Source organism: Hipposideros armiger, unplaced genomic scaffold (assembly GCF_001890085.2).
Source record: "Hipposideros armiger isolate ML-2016 unplaced genomic scaffold, ASM189008v1 scaffold_126, whole genome shotgun sequence".
In the NCBI taxonomy this organism is placed as follows: Eukaryota; Metazoa; Chordata; class Mammalia; order Chiroptera; family Hipposideridae; genus Hipposideros; species Hipposideros armiger.
This window is the reverse complement of record NW_017731476.1, coordinates 2,678,876-2,693,569: the sequence shown is the minus strand read 5'-3', so window position 1 is coordinate 2,693,569 and position 14,694 is coordinate 2,678,876. Positions and strand designations below refer to the sequence as shown.

The following is a 14,694-nucleotide window of genomic DNA, read 5'->3' as shown; positions in this document are numbered from 1 at the left end:
TACTCTGGGGCAGTAAAATGAGGCTGGGGGTCTCCTGGGTGTGGTGGCTCTGCTTGGCCAGGATGGGGGTTTGCCTAGGGTACCTCCTGGTCAGCAGTGGCCCAAAGAGAGGGCCTGGCTATAGTGACTGGGGTCCCAGGTGACAAGGGTCAGAGGGCCCCGCCCCATTGAGCAGAATGTGAGTGTTTCAAATCCCTCCCAGACTCAACTCCAAAGAGGCTGCCCACTCCTGGGTCCCCACAGTGACTCAGTATGGGCCTGGCCTGGGGACGCTGCCCCCTTCACCCAGGCAGCTGCAGTTCTCAACCTTGGGGTGCCCGAATCATCAAGGGGCTTGTCTGTGACACCCTTTCTCTGGTTCCCTAGCCCTGGTTTGCCAGCTCTGAGTGGTCCTGGAAGTGTATGTTATAACAAGTGTCCCCAGGTAGGCCTGCCACACACGGATGCTGAGCTACACTTGAAGAAACCAGCTTCCTGCTGAGGCACATGGGCCTTAGGTTCCAATGCCATCTTTCTTATTTGGATGCTGGGAGGTTTGTTTGCACAAAGCTGCTTGGCAAAGGCACGCAGCAAATGGCAGTGGCCAGTAAAAGATGGTGGCCATTGCTGGAGTCAGGAGAACCAGGGGCCCATGAGGGCTCAGCACAGCCAAGGGGCAGAGGGAGGGCACAGCTGGCCAGGCGGGGGTGATCCGGAGGGGTATGGGGTGTAGTTTGGGGAGGCTGACTGGATGTGGCATGTGGTTGTGGAGGGTCTGGGTCTGATTCTGTGGACCATGGGGAGTCATGGAAGGTTGTGGAGCGGCAGACTCATAGTGCTGGGGTTCCATATTTGTGTGGAACTGGAAATATATCTGGAGATGGAGCAGACATAGCCCCTCAGCCCTGGTGGCTGAGTTCCAACCAGCAGAGAGAACTTCCATCCTGGTGAAAAGTGGTGTGAGGCCCAACGGCCCTCACACTGGAAGGAGAGTGTTAGGACTGATGGAGGGAGAAAGGAGCATTTAGCAGGAGGGTGGGTTGGAGGAGGGCAGGGAAGGCTACCTCAGATCCGGTATCCTCAGCCCAGGAGCCTTCTTTGAGTGGCCTGCACCCTGGCACACACGTTCTCAGTAATGGCTTCTGGGCCATCCATTCATCAGTCAGTTCACAAACATTTATCCAGCATTGACTTTGGTCTTGAAGAAGCACACTGCTATGTTGTAGACGGAAGGGGGGAGGAGGGGCTATGTGGCAGGGCATTGGGGCAGTGTCCAGGAGCTGAGAATGGCCCCCTGCCAATAGCCAGCAAGAATGCAGGGACCTTGGGCCTTCAATAACAAAGAGCTGAACAATACCACAACCAGAGAGTTTGCAGGAGGCCCCTGAGCCTCAGATGAGGACTGGAGAATGGAACCCCAGACTTCTGAGACCCTAGGCAGAGGACCCCACTAAGCCTGGGCTCCTGATACACAGAACCTGTGATAATAAATGTGCTTTGTTTAAAGCTGCTAAGTTTGGTAATTTGTTACACAGTAATAACGAATATGCCTTGTTTAGACAGGGTGGCCAGGGAGGTCTCTGAGGGGGTGACCTTGAAACTGAGACATGAAGGAAGAGCAACACCCTGCTGTTGGGAGGACTGGGGGAAGAGCCTTTGGGTCAGGAGCTGGAGGTGGGGTGAGCCAGGAAAGGCCGCGTGGCTAGGGCAGGGTGAGCAGGGGGAGGGTGGTATGGGGTGGGGTTGGAACAAGCAGACAGGACCAGACCTCGAATGACATTTTCAATGTGCTGGTAAGTTTGCTGTGTGTCCAAAGTGCAGCAGTTCCAGGGGGAGAGGGGATTTGATTGGGTCCAGCTCCCCGGGTACAAAGGAGAAACAGGTTTGCAGAAAACTTTGTGCAGAATCAGTGAGTATAAAACTGGGCGGAAGGATTCTGGCTGCAGGTACCAGGTCATGTGCCTACCTGGTGGGGAGGGAGTGGTAAGTGTGATTGGGACCTGCGGAGAGTAGGGGCAGGACCCCGTCCCCTGGGTGCTTGCTGGGGTGGGGGCCAAGCTGTGGGCATGTAGGTGTGTGTGCAGGGCCCACTGCTCAGGGGTTGGCTTAACAAGGAAGAAGTTCTACAAGAATAAAGTTGGACTCCTACCTCACACCACATACAAAACTTAACTCAAAGGCCTAAACATGAGAGCCAAAACTATAAAACTTAGAAGAAAACAGGAGGGGTGGCCGCTTAGCTCAGTTGGTTAGAGTGCAGTGCTCATAACACCAAGGTTGCCGGTTCGATCCCCACATTGGCCACTGAGCTGCACCCTCCATAACTAGATTGAAACAACTACTTGACTTGGAGCTGATGGGTCCTGGAAAAACACACTGTTCCCCAATAAAAAAAGAAAAAACTGGAACATCTTCATGACACTGAATTTGGCAATAATTTCTTGGCTACAACACCAAAAGCACAGGCAGCTAAAGAAAGAGATAAGTGGGACTTCATCAAAATTAAAATCTTTTGGGCGTGTTGGTTAAGAGTTGGCTTGGGACGCCAGCTCTGAGCAGCAGGGCCCTGGTTCGGATCCCACATGAGGGGAGTGATGCTGCGCCCTCTACAGCTAAGATGGTGAACAACAGCTTGACCTGGAGCTGGGCTGCAGTGAGTCACAGTCACCAGTGACAGTGTAGGCTGCAGTGAGGCAGGCCAGCAGCTGGCATACGCTTTCGTGAGCTGCCTGCCGTGAGCAGCTGTCCAATGGCCGGCGAGCGAATGCCTCACCCAGGAAGGACGCAATGATAATACCAACATGGGCCAGTGATGAGACATCCTCCACAGCTAGACTGAAGAACAAAAGGACAGCAACTTGTCTGTTCCCATTCCCCGATTCCCCAACGCTGTTCCCCTCCTCCAATTCCCCCAATAAAATCCTTAAAAAAACCCCCAAAAAAGCTTTTGTTCATCAAAGGACTCATATTAACAGTAGCAAAAAGGCAATGAACAGAATGGGAGAAAATATTTGCAAATTACATACCTGATAAGGGGTCAATATCTACCATATATAAAGAACCCCTTCAACTCAACAGAAAAACAACCTAATTTAAATATGGGCAAAGGGTCTGACCAGACATTTCTCCAAGAAGATATACACAAATGGCCAAAAAGCACATGAAAAGATGCTCAACGCCACTGATCATTAGGGAAACGCAAATCAAAACCACCATGAGATATCACCTCACACCCATTAGTGATTATCAAAAAATGGAAAATAATGAGTGTGGGTGAAGATGTGGAGAAATTGGAAGCCTTGAGCATTGGTTATGTAAAATGGTGCAGCTGATGTGGAAAAGTCTGGAAGAAGGGAAGGCTGGGGGGCCTGTGAGGGGGGGACCTGTCTCCCTGAGCTTGGGAACTATCATTGGAGGATGAGGAGCCCTGTATTCCACTCTGGGGGTTGCATGCAGATTGCAAGGGCGGACACTGGGGGAGGCACTGGACTGGTGCCCACTGTCCCCTCCCCACAGCCTCCATCTCCTCCATCCCAGCCCTGGGGCCCTCTGCTTCCTCCACCTGCTCCAGCTGCACTGAGGCCACACCCTGGGTCTCTGGGGTTCTTCCTGCCCTGTAGCCTAGCCTAGCTAGGCAGAGCCTTTCACAAAATGTTCCTGTGTAGCAGTGACTTGGCTGTGGGGGCATCGGGGGATATGCTGGACCAAAGCTGAGTCTGAGTGGAGGGCTCTGGAAATGCTACCATGGGCATGCATGTACACCTTCAGAGCATGGAGACAGGTACCTCCAGGTATGCCCAGCCCCCCTTCCAGGGGGCTCCCTTTCCAAGCTCTCCAAGAGAACCCTCAGATCTCTGCCTGGCTCCTCAGCCCCTGGCCTGGCGCCACAGGGCACAGGAGCGCCGTCTAGTGGTCCCACGCTGGAATGCTGAGGCCGCATGAAGGTGTCATGACCCTATTCATGCATGTGGTCTTGCGCTTGCTCCATCCTATCCACTGGGTTGTTCCTACACTAGAACAGAAGGAGGAGCAAAGTCTGGGACCAGCTCTGCCTGCCTGTGCCATGACCTTGGGTTTGATTGCTTCTCAGTGCCCCAAAAGAAAAAAGAAGATGGTCATTGGATGCCATCACTGCCAACTGCCAAATCGCCACTGTCACCAAAGCGAGAGGCTGTGACTAGGCTGAGCACTCAGAACCTGATGGTGGCAGACCTCCTGTTGTGTGTCCCTCCCAGCCACTACTGGTGGTGGGAACTATAAGATGGTGATCTTGGGCCGGCCAAGTGGCGCGTTGGTTAAGAGTTGGCTTGGGACGCCAGAGGGCCCCGGTTTGGATCCCACATATGAGGGCCAGTGACACTGCCCTCTACAGCTAAGATGGTAAACAACAACCCAACCTGGAGCTGGACGGCTGTGAGTCGCCGGAGATGGCATAGGCTGCAGCCCCTGCTGCAGTGGGTTGCCATGGGCTACCGTGTGTGGCCAGCAGCCAGCGTGAGTGGGCAGCAGCTGATGTGAGCTGCCAAGAGCCGCTGTGAGCGGCCGTCCAGAAGCCGGCGACTGATCTGCCTCACCCGGGAAGAGCGCAATGATGGTGCCAACTTTGGCCAGTGAAGCAACATCCTCCACAACTAGACTGGAGAACAAAAGGACAGCAACTTGTCTGTTCCCCTTTCCCCAATTCCCCAGGGCCATTCCCATCCCCCAATTCCCCAATAAAAATCTTTAAAAAAAGAAACAAACAAAAAAAACTGGCGATGGGGGATGTGGTGGACTGGACAGGGGAGAAGAGAGAGGTGGGTGGGTGGAAGGATATCTAGGACTCGGACTTGTGGGGTAGGAGAGAAGGAGAGATCAAGGGTGAAACCAGGCCTTGAGGTTGGGTGGCTGGGACCTACAGGGGAGACCAGGGTCTGCAGGTCTGTTGGGCTGGGGTGGGTGAGTCCAGTGTGGGTTCCGGGTGCCAAGAGACACTCCATACAGGTGCAGACCTGGGCATCCTCGCTGTGCAGGTATCTGAAGCCCCAGGATGGAGGAGACCACCCAGGAGGGTGACATGGATGGCAGGAAGGTGTTAGTTGAGCAGACCCGAGAAACCAGCACTCACCGGTGGTGGTGAGTGACTCCCACAAACGAGCCAGCAGGAGTGGACATGGGGCAGGAGAGCAGTGGGCAGCACCGAGGAGAACAGAGCAGTGGAGTGACGGCCACTGAGGGGGCAGGCAACATGGGGGGTGGCTGACTTATCCATTTGTTTTTGATATTGAAAGTCCCCTCCCGCAATTGCACTCATAGGTAGAGACTCAAAGGACTGGAAGTCAGGCACACCCATCAAAATGTGTATGAATGTTCGTGGGATTACCATTCCTATAAGGTGGGAACAACCGCAGGGCCATCAACAGACACGTCATTAACAAACTGTCCACACAATGGAATATTAGTCAGTTATAAAAAGGACGGAAGCCTTGGGGCCGCTGGTTAGCTCAGGTGGTTAGAGCACAGGCTCATAACACCAAGGCTGCTGGTTTGATTCCTACATGGGGCAGTGAGCTGCGCCCTCCACAACTAGATTGAAGACAACGACTTGACTTGGAGCTGATAAGTCCTGGAAAAACACACTGTTCCCCAATAAAATTTTAAAAAAAGGAAGGAAGGCTTGACACATGCCACAGCACGGATGGACCTGGAGAGCATGCTGAGAGAAGCCAGACACCAAAGGCCATGTACTGTGTGATTCCACTCATGAAATGTCCAGGACAGGCAAATCCCCAGAGATGAAAAGCAAATCAGTGGAAACCAGGTGCTGGGGGAGGAGATGGGGAGTGACTGCTTCATGGGCACGGGGTTTCCTTTTGGGGGCACGAAAATGTTCTGGAACTAGATAGAGGTGATGGTTGCACAACACTGCGAATGTACTACATTGCCACTCAACTGTTCACTTTAAAATGGTTACAATGGCAAATTTTATGTTTTATGTATTTTATAATAATAATAATAATAATAATAATAATAATAATAATACCCTGAAATCTCGCCTCCTTGGGAACCCCCTCAGTTATGGGCAAGCCAGGCTGGCAGGTCACGACCACATAAGCTGTGAGGGGAGCACAGGCTGTCATGCAGTGGTGGCTGTGACTTCAGCGGGTGAGCTGCCCTGTGGTGGGGCAGGAGCCGGGCTGCAGGGTGAGGGATGGGCCAGAGAGAAGCCGTGGAAACAGCTGGTGGACCAGAGCTGTCTGGCTGTGAAGGGGAGCAGGTCAGATAGGAAGCTGGGGGAGGCACCCGTCAAGGGAGCAAGTTTGTTGTTTTGTTTTTAATCCCAGAAATTTGACATGTATTTAAATGTTGCTGAGAAGGTCAGTAGGTGGAATGCATTGAAACCCCCTCCCCCTTTTTATTTTTTTTCTAAATGGGGAGAGAAAAACATTATCATCAAATGGCCCAAGAAGAGGTAAGTGACCTTACTACATGAAGATTCACCAAAACCAATAAGAAAAACACAAAAACCTGAAAAGCTTGTTGGCTAAGGATGACGGGAAACCAGTGATTCACAGAAGAGGAACTGAGATCAGAGATAAACAGAGGGGGAAACTGAGGCCTGCCCAGGGTGAGGCCGAGACTGTGGGTGTGGGGAGACTGGGCAGGGCCTGGGGGCGGGGGGCGGGGGTGCCAATCCCTGTCGTGTTTCTGGGTCTGCCTGGGCCTTGGTGAGCTTCTCAGTGCTGGTCTTGTGGGGTGGCTGTGTGAGCAGGAGAGTTTGGGGAGCAGCAGGACAGTTTGGAGAACAAAGATAGCAAGGCAGAGGGTAGGAAACCCCACAGGATGTCCCCTCCTCCCAGGTTCAGGGGCAGCCTCAGATCCTGCCCCTGCTGCCCCTTGAGGCGTTAGTTACCTGCCCAGGGAGAAGGGCAGGGCCTGGATTCTGAGAGCAATCGGGGTGCGTGGCCAGGGGCCTGGGTTCTCACACCATCTGCTCTGGACTGAATTGTGCCCCCAAACTCTGTATGTGGAAGCCCCCACCGACAGTGTGACTGTTTGGAGATAGGGCTTTAAGGAGGTCACTGAAGTTAAATGAGATTAAGGGTAGGGCCCCAATCCACTAGGATTAGTGGCCTTATAAGAAGAGGAAGAGAAATCTGTCTCTCTCCGCCATGTGAAGACACAGAGAGAAGTTGGCCGTCTGTGAGCCAGGACAAGGCCCTCACCAGAGCCAGACCATGCTGGCGCCCTGATCTCAGACTTCCAGCCTCCAGAACCATGAGAAATAAACGTCTGTTGTTAATAAGCCCCAGTCTGTGGTATTTGCCCAAGCAGACTAAGACACCACCCAGGCTTCTCTGAGGCCTCAGAACACGCAGGCCTGTCCGACTGTCAATTGTCCTCCTACATGTCCTGCCTACCGTGGGAACTGCTGATGAGCACCCTTGGTGGCCTGCCATGGGGAGACTGCCACAGATCCCCTTCTTGTTCTGGGTTCCACTCAAAATTGGCAGGTGATAAGTGGGTTCCCTAGTATATACACTGCCCCCAAACCCCAAAGGTGCCACTCAGCTCTGTGTCTCTTTTTTACTGGCAGGAGGTACAACGTATAACGTGTCCTTTACCTTAGAAGCGATGTCTCAGTCATCCCCAAGCACTGCACCCTAAAAACTTCATCAATGAGTCATGCCAGCTGTTATCTTACCAGAGACTCCCTCCTTCAGGCCAATGAACATGACGTCATCGATGTGGAGGACCAATGGGATGCTTGCAGGATGATTAGGTGATCATGGGCAAGACCGTGGGTGCTTACTAATATCCTTCCCAGGTGACTGAAAACTTTGACCCTCTGTTCTGATGGGGAGTGGAGACAACAGTCACCAAATCAGCAGTCACCTTCCAAGGGCTTGAGGCTGTGTTGATCTGTCCCAGTGAAGATGCCAGCACAGCATCGATGGCTAAAGTTACCAACATACCCTGGATCCACGTGGTGTTTTCAGGTGCTGTCCTGGTGAATTCGCTGGGCTGTGACAAGGACCACCACCCCGTGTCCCCGACGTCTGAGCGTGACACTATCTTTGCCATTCTGCCACGGATGTGTGACTCTTCCACTAACACTCAGCGGGAGGGGAGGAGGGGCATTTTTGGAGGCCACTATTTCGTTTTCCCCACCATGACAGCTCCACAGTGGATGGAAAGTTCCCCCTGGGAAAATCGGAGGCTCACGGCTCTCTCCTTTCTGAGTCAGGGGATGGGTCCCTAACACCTTGTTCAACCTTCAGCAGACCGCAGGGCAGAATTGGGCAGCATACTTTGTATCTACTGTTGGAACGTTTGTGGTTGTATTTCCATTTAGGACAAGCGACGAGTGGTTTTTCCATTTCTGGTAGTACTTTACAGTTTTTGTGTTTATTCCTGGTCTTAAGCATTTGAACAAATTTAATTTAAAGAGAAAACGTGGAGCCAGGACCCCGGGTGGAGGGTCTGGGTGCTCCTGTCAGGATCGCGCAGGAGCCGCAACCTTTGCTCTCTGCCGCCCTCTGGTGGCTGTGTCTGTGGGCGGGGCGCCGTGAGGGCGCAGTTTTCTGGGCAGTTTTCTGTTCACGTTTGGGGGTGCAAACTGAGTGCCCACTCCGCGCTCGGCCCCCTCCTCCTTGGCCTCCGGGCCCCAGGGAGGAACCGGAGACACGGCCGTGCCCTGGAAGAGCTCCTGGGATGGCTGGCGTTTTTGGGGAAATGGCCGGCGAGGGACTGGGGGTTGGAAAGTGCACTTGCCCCTAGGCTGGGCTCAGAGCTGTCAGTGAGGACCCATCGACGGGCACCGGGGCCTGAGCCGGGAGCCGCTCCTGCAAGGGCTGGGTGCGTTGGACAATGAGGACAAGCTTCCGCCAGGACAGCAGGTCTTGACCTTTACTGTGCGTGATCCCCTCCTCGCCCTGGCCTCCTCGGCGCCCTGATAGCCTCCGCACCATGACCTCCTCCCTCTGACCTCTCTGTGCTGACCACCTCTGCGCTTTGACCTCCGTTTGCTGACCTCTTCCAAGCTCTGACCTCCGCGCTACAACCGTGCCTGTTGAGATGCTTAACGAGGGGGGCCTACACTTACCCCAGGTCATCGTGGAGCCCACGCGCTCCGCGCAGGAGGGCTGTGGCCAAGGCAGGGCTGCAGGTGAACCAGGTGCCCTAAGACCTGGCAGCTGTGGAGGTAGGGGCTGGGCTGCCAGGACTTCCAGGGGCGATTGACAGGCCCTGTAAACTCCACCCACCTCCAACTTTTAAACTCGAGCTTCTTAGACGGGCTTTAGGGCTACAGAGAAACTGCTTACATTTGTGTGCAGGTGTGTGTGTGTGTGTGTGTGTGTGTTGGGGTGCAAGCAGTTTTGGAATGTAAAATGCCCACAGGATTTTGGAGGTACAGGTAACTGACGTTAAGAAACCAGTTCCCCCCCTCCGCCCCCACCCTCTTGCTAATCTTGCTTAGGTTTTAGTGTCCCACACTAGACTAGTCACACTCCAGGAGGGCAGAAGTATTTGTTTATTTGCTCACCGCATATTCGCAGTGCCTAGAACAGTGCCTGGTGTATGGTGGTTGCTCAGTATTTATAGAATGAATGAATGAATGAATGAATGAACGGATGAGCCAACCCTCACTGGTTAACTGAAAATGTCTGCACTGAGTTGGCTGACTCAGGGAATTGAGAGGGAAAAAATGATTTCGGTTATAAGACAAAGTTTCACCTTTGCACACCCATAGTAGTGAACTATGATGCTGACGTCTGCACACTTGGCCTGTAGCATTCCATTATTCCTTCCACTCTGGTGTTAGGAAGGGTTGGGACGCTGGGGCAGCCTGCTGGGCTGTCCAGAGGGGGAGGGAGACTTGGTGGACAGACAGAAGGACCACTGGCTGAGAAGATGGGTCTTTTCCTATCTCAGCCTTGCCTGCCTCCGGAGAGGTGACTCCAGACCCAGAAGACACGACCAAGGGTCCTGCTCCTTGTGCTGGGTTTTAGCAGGTGGAATGTCTGTTCAAGTGGTGTTAAATCCGCTCACCTTCCTTTGCTGCGCCCCCTGGTGGAACTCTGCTGCAATACTCGCTGGGGCAGGAGATCTGCCTGGCCGGCCTCGCCCGGAGCCCTGCCCCAGGTGTCTGCTCTGATCCTCCTTGGTTCACGGCATCCCTCCTCTCAGGAAGGATTCCTTCGAGGGTCTAGCTATGATGCTGAGTGAACTTCTAATTTGTTGCTAGCTCTTTCCTAGAATGGTCGTCCCTTTTAATGATCTATGATCTTATTCTCCGTGTGAGAATCTTCTCTGGGCTATTTGTCCAGGGGCGCAAACACCTGATTTCACTAATATGGCTAAATGATTTTCCAGGCGGGCTGGATGTACGGGCTTATACCCACCGCACTCTAGGGACTGAATGGCGGCTCCCAAAGTTCTGTCCATGTCCTCATCTCCAGAACCAGAGGCTACTACATTATTAAGGATCTTGAGAGAAGGTGTTTCTTCTAGATTATAGGGGTGGAGGCCCTGAATGCAACCACATGCGTCTTTATGAGAGACACACAGAGGATACACAGGCATTGCAAATGCGGAGGCAGAGAGCGCATTGATGTAGCCATCACTCCAAAAAAAGAGAGACAGAAAATAAATACATCTGTTGTTTTCATCCATCAAGTTTGGCAGTTTGTTATGGCAGCCCCAGGAAACCAACGAATCCTTCAGAACACAAGAGTTCCCGTTTCTCTACATTCTCCCAACCTTTGATATTAACTATGGTTTTAATTTTTCCTTTCTGATGGGTGTGATCTTTTGAATTCTGCCTATCATGTGCACCAACATCATGTTTGCTTTATTTCAGTAACTTTAAAGTCTCTCTCTCTTTTTTAAAAAAGGCAGCTTTCCTGAGGTATAATTTGATGACGTTCACCAATTTTAAGTGTATGATGGGATTTTTTTTTTAATTGGGGAACAGCATGTTTTTCCAGGACCCATCAGCTCCAAGTCAAGTAGCTGTTTTAATCTAGTTGTGGAGGGCGCAGCTCAGTGTCCCATGTAGGGATGGAACCGGCAACCATGGTGTTATGAGACTGAACTCTAACCACCTGAGCTAACCGGCCGCCCCGATGTGACGAGTTTTTTGACATATGCACAGTCTTGTAAGACTTCATGTCCCACCTGGTCTATATGGCATTGCAAAGAGGAGGCTCAGACCTCTGTCCCATCCTCTCTGTCCGGGCGTCCCTGGTGCAGAGAGCCATCTCCCCTCAACACCAGCCCTTCACTGTCCCTGCCTGTCAATGGGGTATCCTCCTGGCCTCCATCTGACACATCCTTTCACTCCTAGGCTCTCTCCGTCATTAGACTGGTGTATCCCTGGGGCTGCCGTAACAAAGTAGAACAAACTGGGGGGCTTAAAAGAACATATGTTTATTTTTTTCATGGAGGCCAGAAGTCTAAAATCAAGGTGTCAGCATGTTGATTCTTTCCAGAGCCTCTGGGGGAGAATCTATTCCATGCTTCTCCCAGCTTCTGGTGGCCCCCAGCAACCCTTTGCATCCTTGGGCCTGTAGACTCGTCACTCTACTCTCCGCCTCCATCTTCGCATGGTCTTCCCCTCTGCCTTCTCTCCTCTTGTAAGGACACCTGTCATTGCATTTCGGGGTCACCAAATCCAGTATGGCCTTGCCTAATTACACCTGCAAAGGTCTTGTTTTTGAATAATCACATTCCAAAGTTCTTGGTAGACATGATTTTGAAGGGATGCTATTCCAACCCTGTGTCCGGGAAAGGGAGCCAGGAGTCTACACAGACCTATTTCCTGGCAAGTGGAAGTGGCAGCCTTTCCTGAAATCCCTCTTCTACTGTGCTCGGCTGGAGTTGCTGTCTGTGGCTGGTACCCAGGGTGTCCCTGACACAGGAGTCAGCAGGAGATGTGACCAGGGGCCTGACACTGGCATGATGAAAAGTCACACATGGGTCGGATGTGGAATGGGCGAGGGTCCAGCAAAAGACCTGCCTCCCACCCTCCCCTATCCTGCAGGTTCAGCCCAGCTTCCTGGGTGATACATAATATCTGACTGGTACAGTGCTGCACATCTGTGCCCCTGACACTCAGCTTCCTGTAGGCTGGGGCCCTGGCTGTGTGGTCAGTGGGGGTGTGCGCCCCCTCATCCCCTCTCCCCTGCGCTCCCCACACCTGCAGCAGTTCATCATAGGCCATGGATGTGTCCCAGGAATTGCAGGGTGTCCTCACAGATACCAGACCATCCTCATCTTCCTTTCTCTCACCCTGCAGACCCCACTTGCCAGGGGAGTCCTGCATCTCAGCCATGCAACGAGGCCCACTGGCTTCTCACACACTCACCGTGGGCGGGATGGTGAGGGTTGCTCCTGCCACTTTCTCCTGGTGATGCTCCTCCCAGCGGTCAGACGTGCAGTGTCAGTGCCTCCCAGGGTCACCCTATGCCCAGCTGCTCCCGCTGATGGCATTCGTCCTTTCACTCCAAGTTCTGCTCTGTGACCACCACCAACTCCGCCTCGCCACCTTGTCACCGCCCCATCTGCCACCTCCCTCAGCCCCCTCTTTGCCTTGAGCCTGCCTCAGACCTTTTTTTTTCTAATAAATGAAAAAAAAATTAAAATAGGTTTCATTTTTTAAAAAACTTTGTGGGCCGGCCGAATGGCGCGATGGTTAAGAATTGGCTTGGAACGCCAGAGGGCCCCGGTTCGGATCCCACATATGAGGGCCAGTGACACTGCCCTCTACAGCTAAGATGCTGAACAACAGCTCAGCCTGGAGCTGGGCTGCTGTGAGTTGCAGGCGACGGCGTAGGCTGCAGCCCCTGTGGCAGTGGGTTGCCATGGGCTACCGTATGTGGCCAGCAGCCAGTGTGAGTGGCCAGCAGCCACTGTGAGCAGCTGTCCAGAAGCCGGCGAGTGATCTGCCTCACCCGGGAAGAGCACAATGATGGTGCCAACTTGGGCCAGTGAAGCAATGTCCTCCACAACTAGACTGAAGAACAAAACGACAGCAACTTGTCTGTTCCCATCCCCCCAATTCCCCAATTAAAAATCTTTAAAAAAAAATTTGTATTGCGGAACAGTGTATTTTTTCCAGGACCCATCAGTTAAGTCAAGTTGTTGTTTCAATCTAGTTGTGAGGGCGCAGCTCGGCTCCAAGTCCAGTTGCCGTTCTCACTCTAGTTGCGGGAGGCACAGCCCACCATCCCATGCGGGAATTGAACCAGCAACCTTTTTGTTAAGAGCATGAGCCATCTGGCCGCCCATCAGCATCTCAGCTCAAGTCATTGTCTTTCAATCTAGTTGGGGAGGGCACAGCTCACTGGTCCATGTGGAAATCAAACCGGCAACCTTGTTGTTCAGAGCACGTGCTCTAACCAACTGAGCCACTCAGTTGCCCCCAAAATAGATTTCATTTTTTAGACCATTTTTTGGTTCATAGAAAATGGTGTACAAAGTTCAGTTCCCATACACAGTTTTCCTATTGTGAACATCTTTCATTAGCATGGGAAGTTTGTTACAGTTGATGAACTGATATGGATACAATCTTATTAGCTGAAGCCCGCAGCTGACATGTGTGTTCTGTGGACTTTGACAAATGTACAATATAATGACATGTATCCAATGTCATACTACACCTTTGGCTGTGGCCCACCAAGCATGCTCCCATCTGACCACGACAGCCCCCAGGAATGCTTTTCTCACAGAAAATTCCAACCTGATGATTATGGAAGCACATCTTGTTTAAAAGGCCACACTCAGGCTTTGTGGGGCTCCAGCCCCCTCTCCAAGAAGAGGCCAGGTGCAATCCCCACAGGGCCCTCGAGGGGCTCACCGCCAACTCTCAGAACACTCTTTCCCACACTCTCTTACTTCTTATCTAATGGCAACTCACTCCAACCTGCAGTAGGAGTTTCATTTCTCTCTCAAGTAAAAAAAGCAGCTGGTGAGAAACGCGAATTAAAGCCACACTGAAATTCCATTAGATAGCAGACTGGCAAAATTGAAAGGCCCAAGCACACCGAGTTCAGACAAGGCTAACTTGGTGGCACTCACTCTGCTGGTGGGACTGAAACTGGGATGGCCACCTGGGGAAATGTCACCAGGTAAACCTCCCCTCCGGTCCATTTCTGGGTGGAAACACTCTTGCCTGGGTCCCCCCAACAGACAGACACCATCGCATTGGGGGCCATGTTGGCCATTCACGGTCATCCTTTGCGACACATGTAGGGTCCCCCCAACATCAATGTTGGAAGATGTATAGCATTGATGACTACAGAGCCACAAGAGGGCGTGATGACAGTGGTACCCAACATCAGGGTGGATCTCACCCACATCAAAAGAATCCTAAGATGCCATGGGGACATGGGGACAGTTCGAGGAATGTAATTAATAATGTTGTGAATATTTTGTAGGGTGTCAGGTGGTCACATGTTTTGCATCATGGATGGGGAAGAGGCTTGATCACTGCACTGTACACCTGAAGCTGATGTTGTATAATATTGTATGACAACTATAAGTGAATATATATATATATACATAGTCATGGGATGTGGAGTATAGTGTGGGAGTGGAGTCAAGGGATTTCTAATAGATATGTATGATATTGGGGGGAAATGGGGTGGCAGATTGGGGGAGGGGGGTTGTCACTTCGAGGGGTAAAAAGTATAACTATTGCACTGTGTTGTACAGCTGAAACTAATTCTAAAA

At 52.2% G+C, this 14,694-nt stretch overlaps 1 protein-coding gene across 1 annotated transcript in view; it reads left to right on the top strand.

Annotated features, from left to right (window-relative positions):
* Positions 1–4,736: 4,736 nt before the first annotated feature.
* LOC109385831 (tryptase alpha/beta-1-like) overlaps positions 4,737–14,694 on the top strand; it is a 23,209-nt gene continuing 13,251 nt past the window's right edge. The window contains exon 1 of the mRNA XM_019648451.1: positions 4,737–4,775. Within this exon, the coding sequence (XP_019503996.1) occupies positions 4,737–4,775 (39 nt within the window). The remainder of the gene's footprint in view (positions 4,776–14,694) is intronic.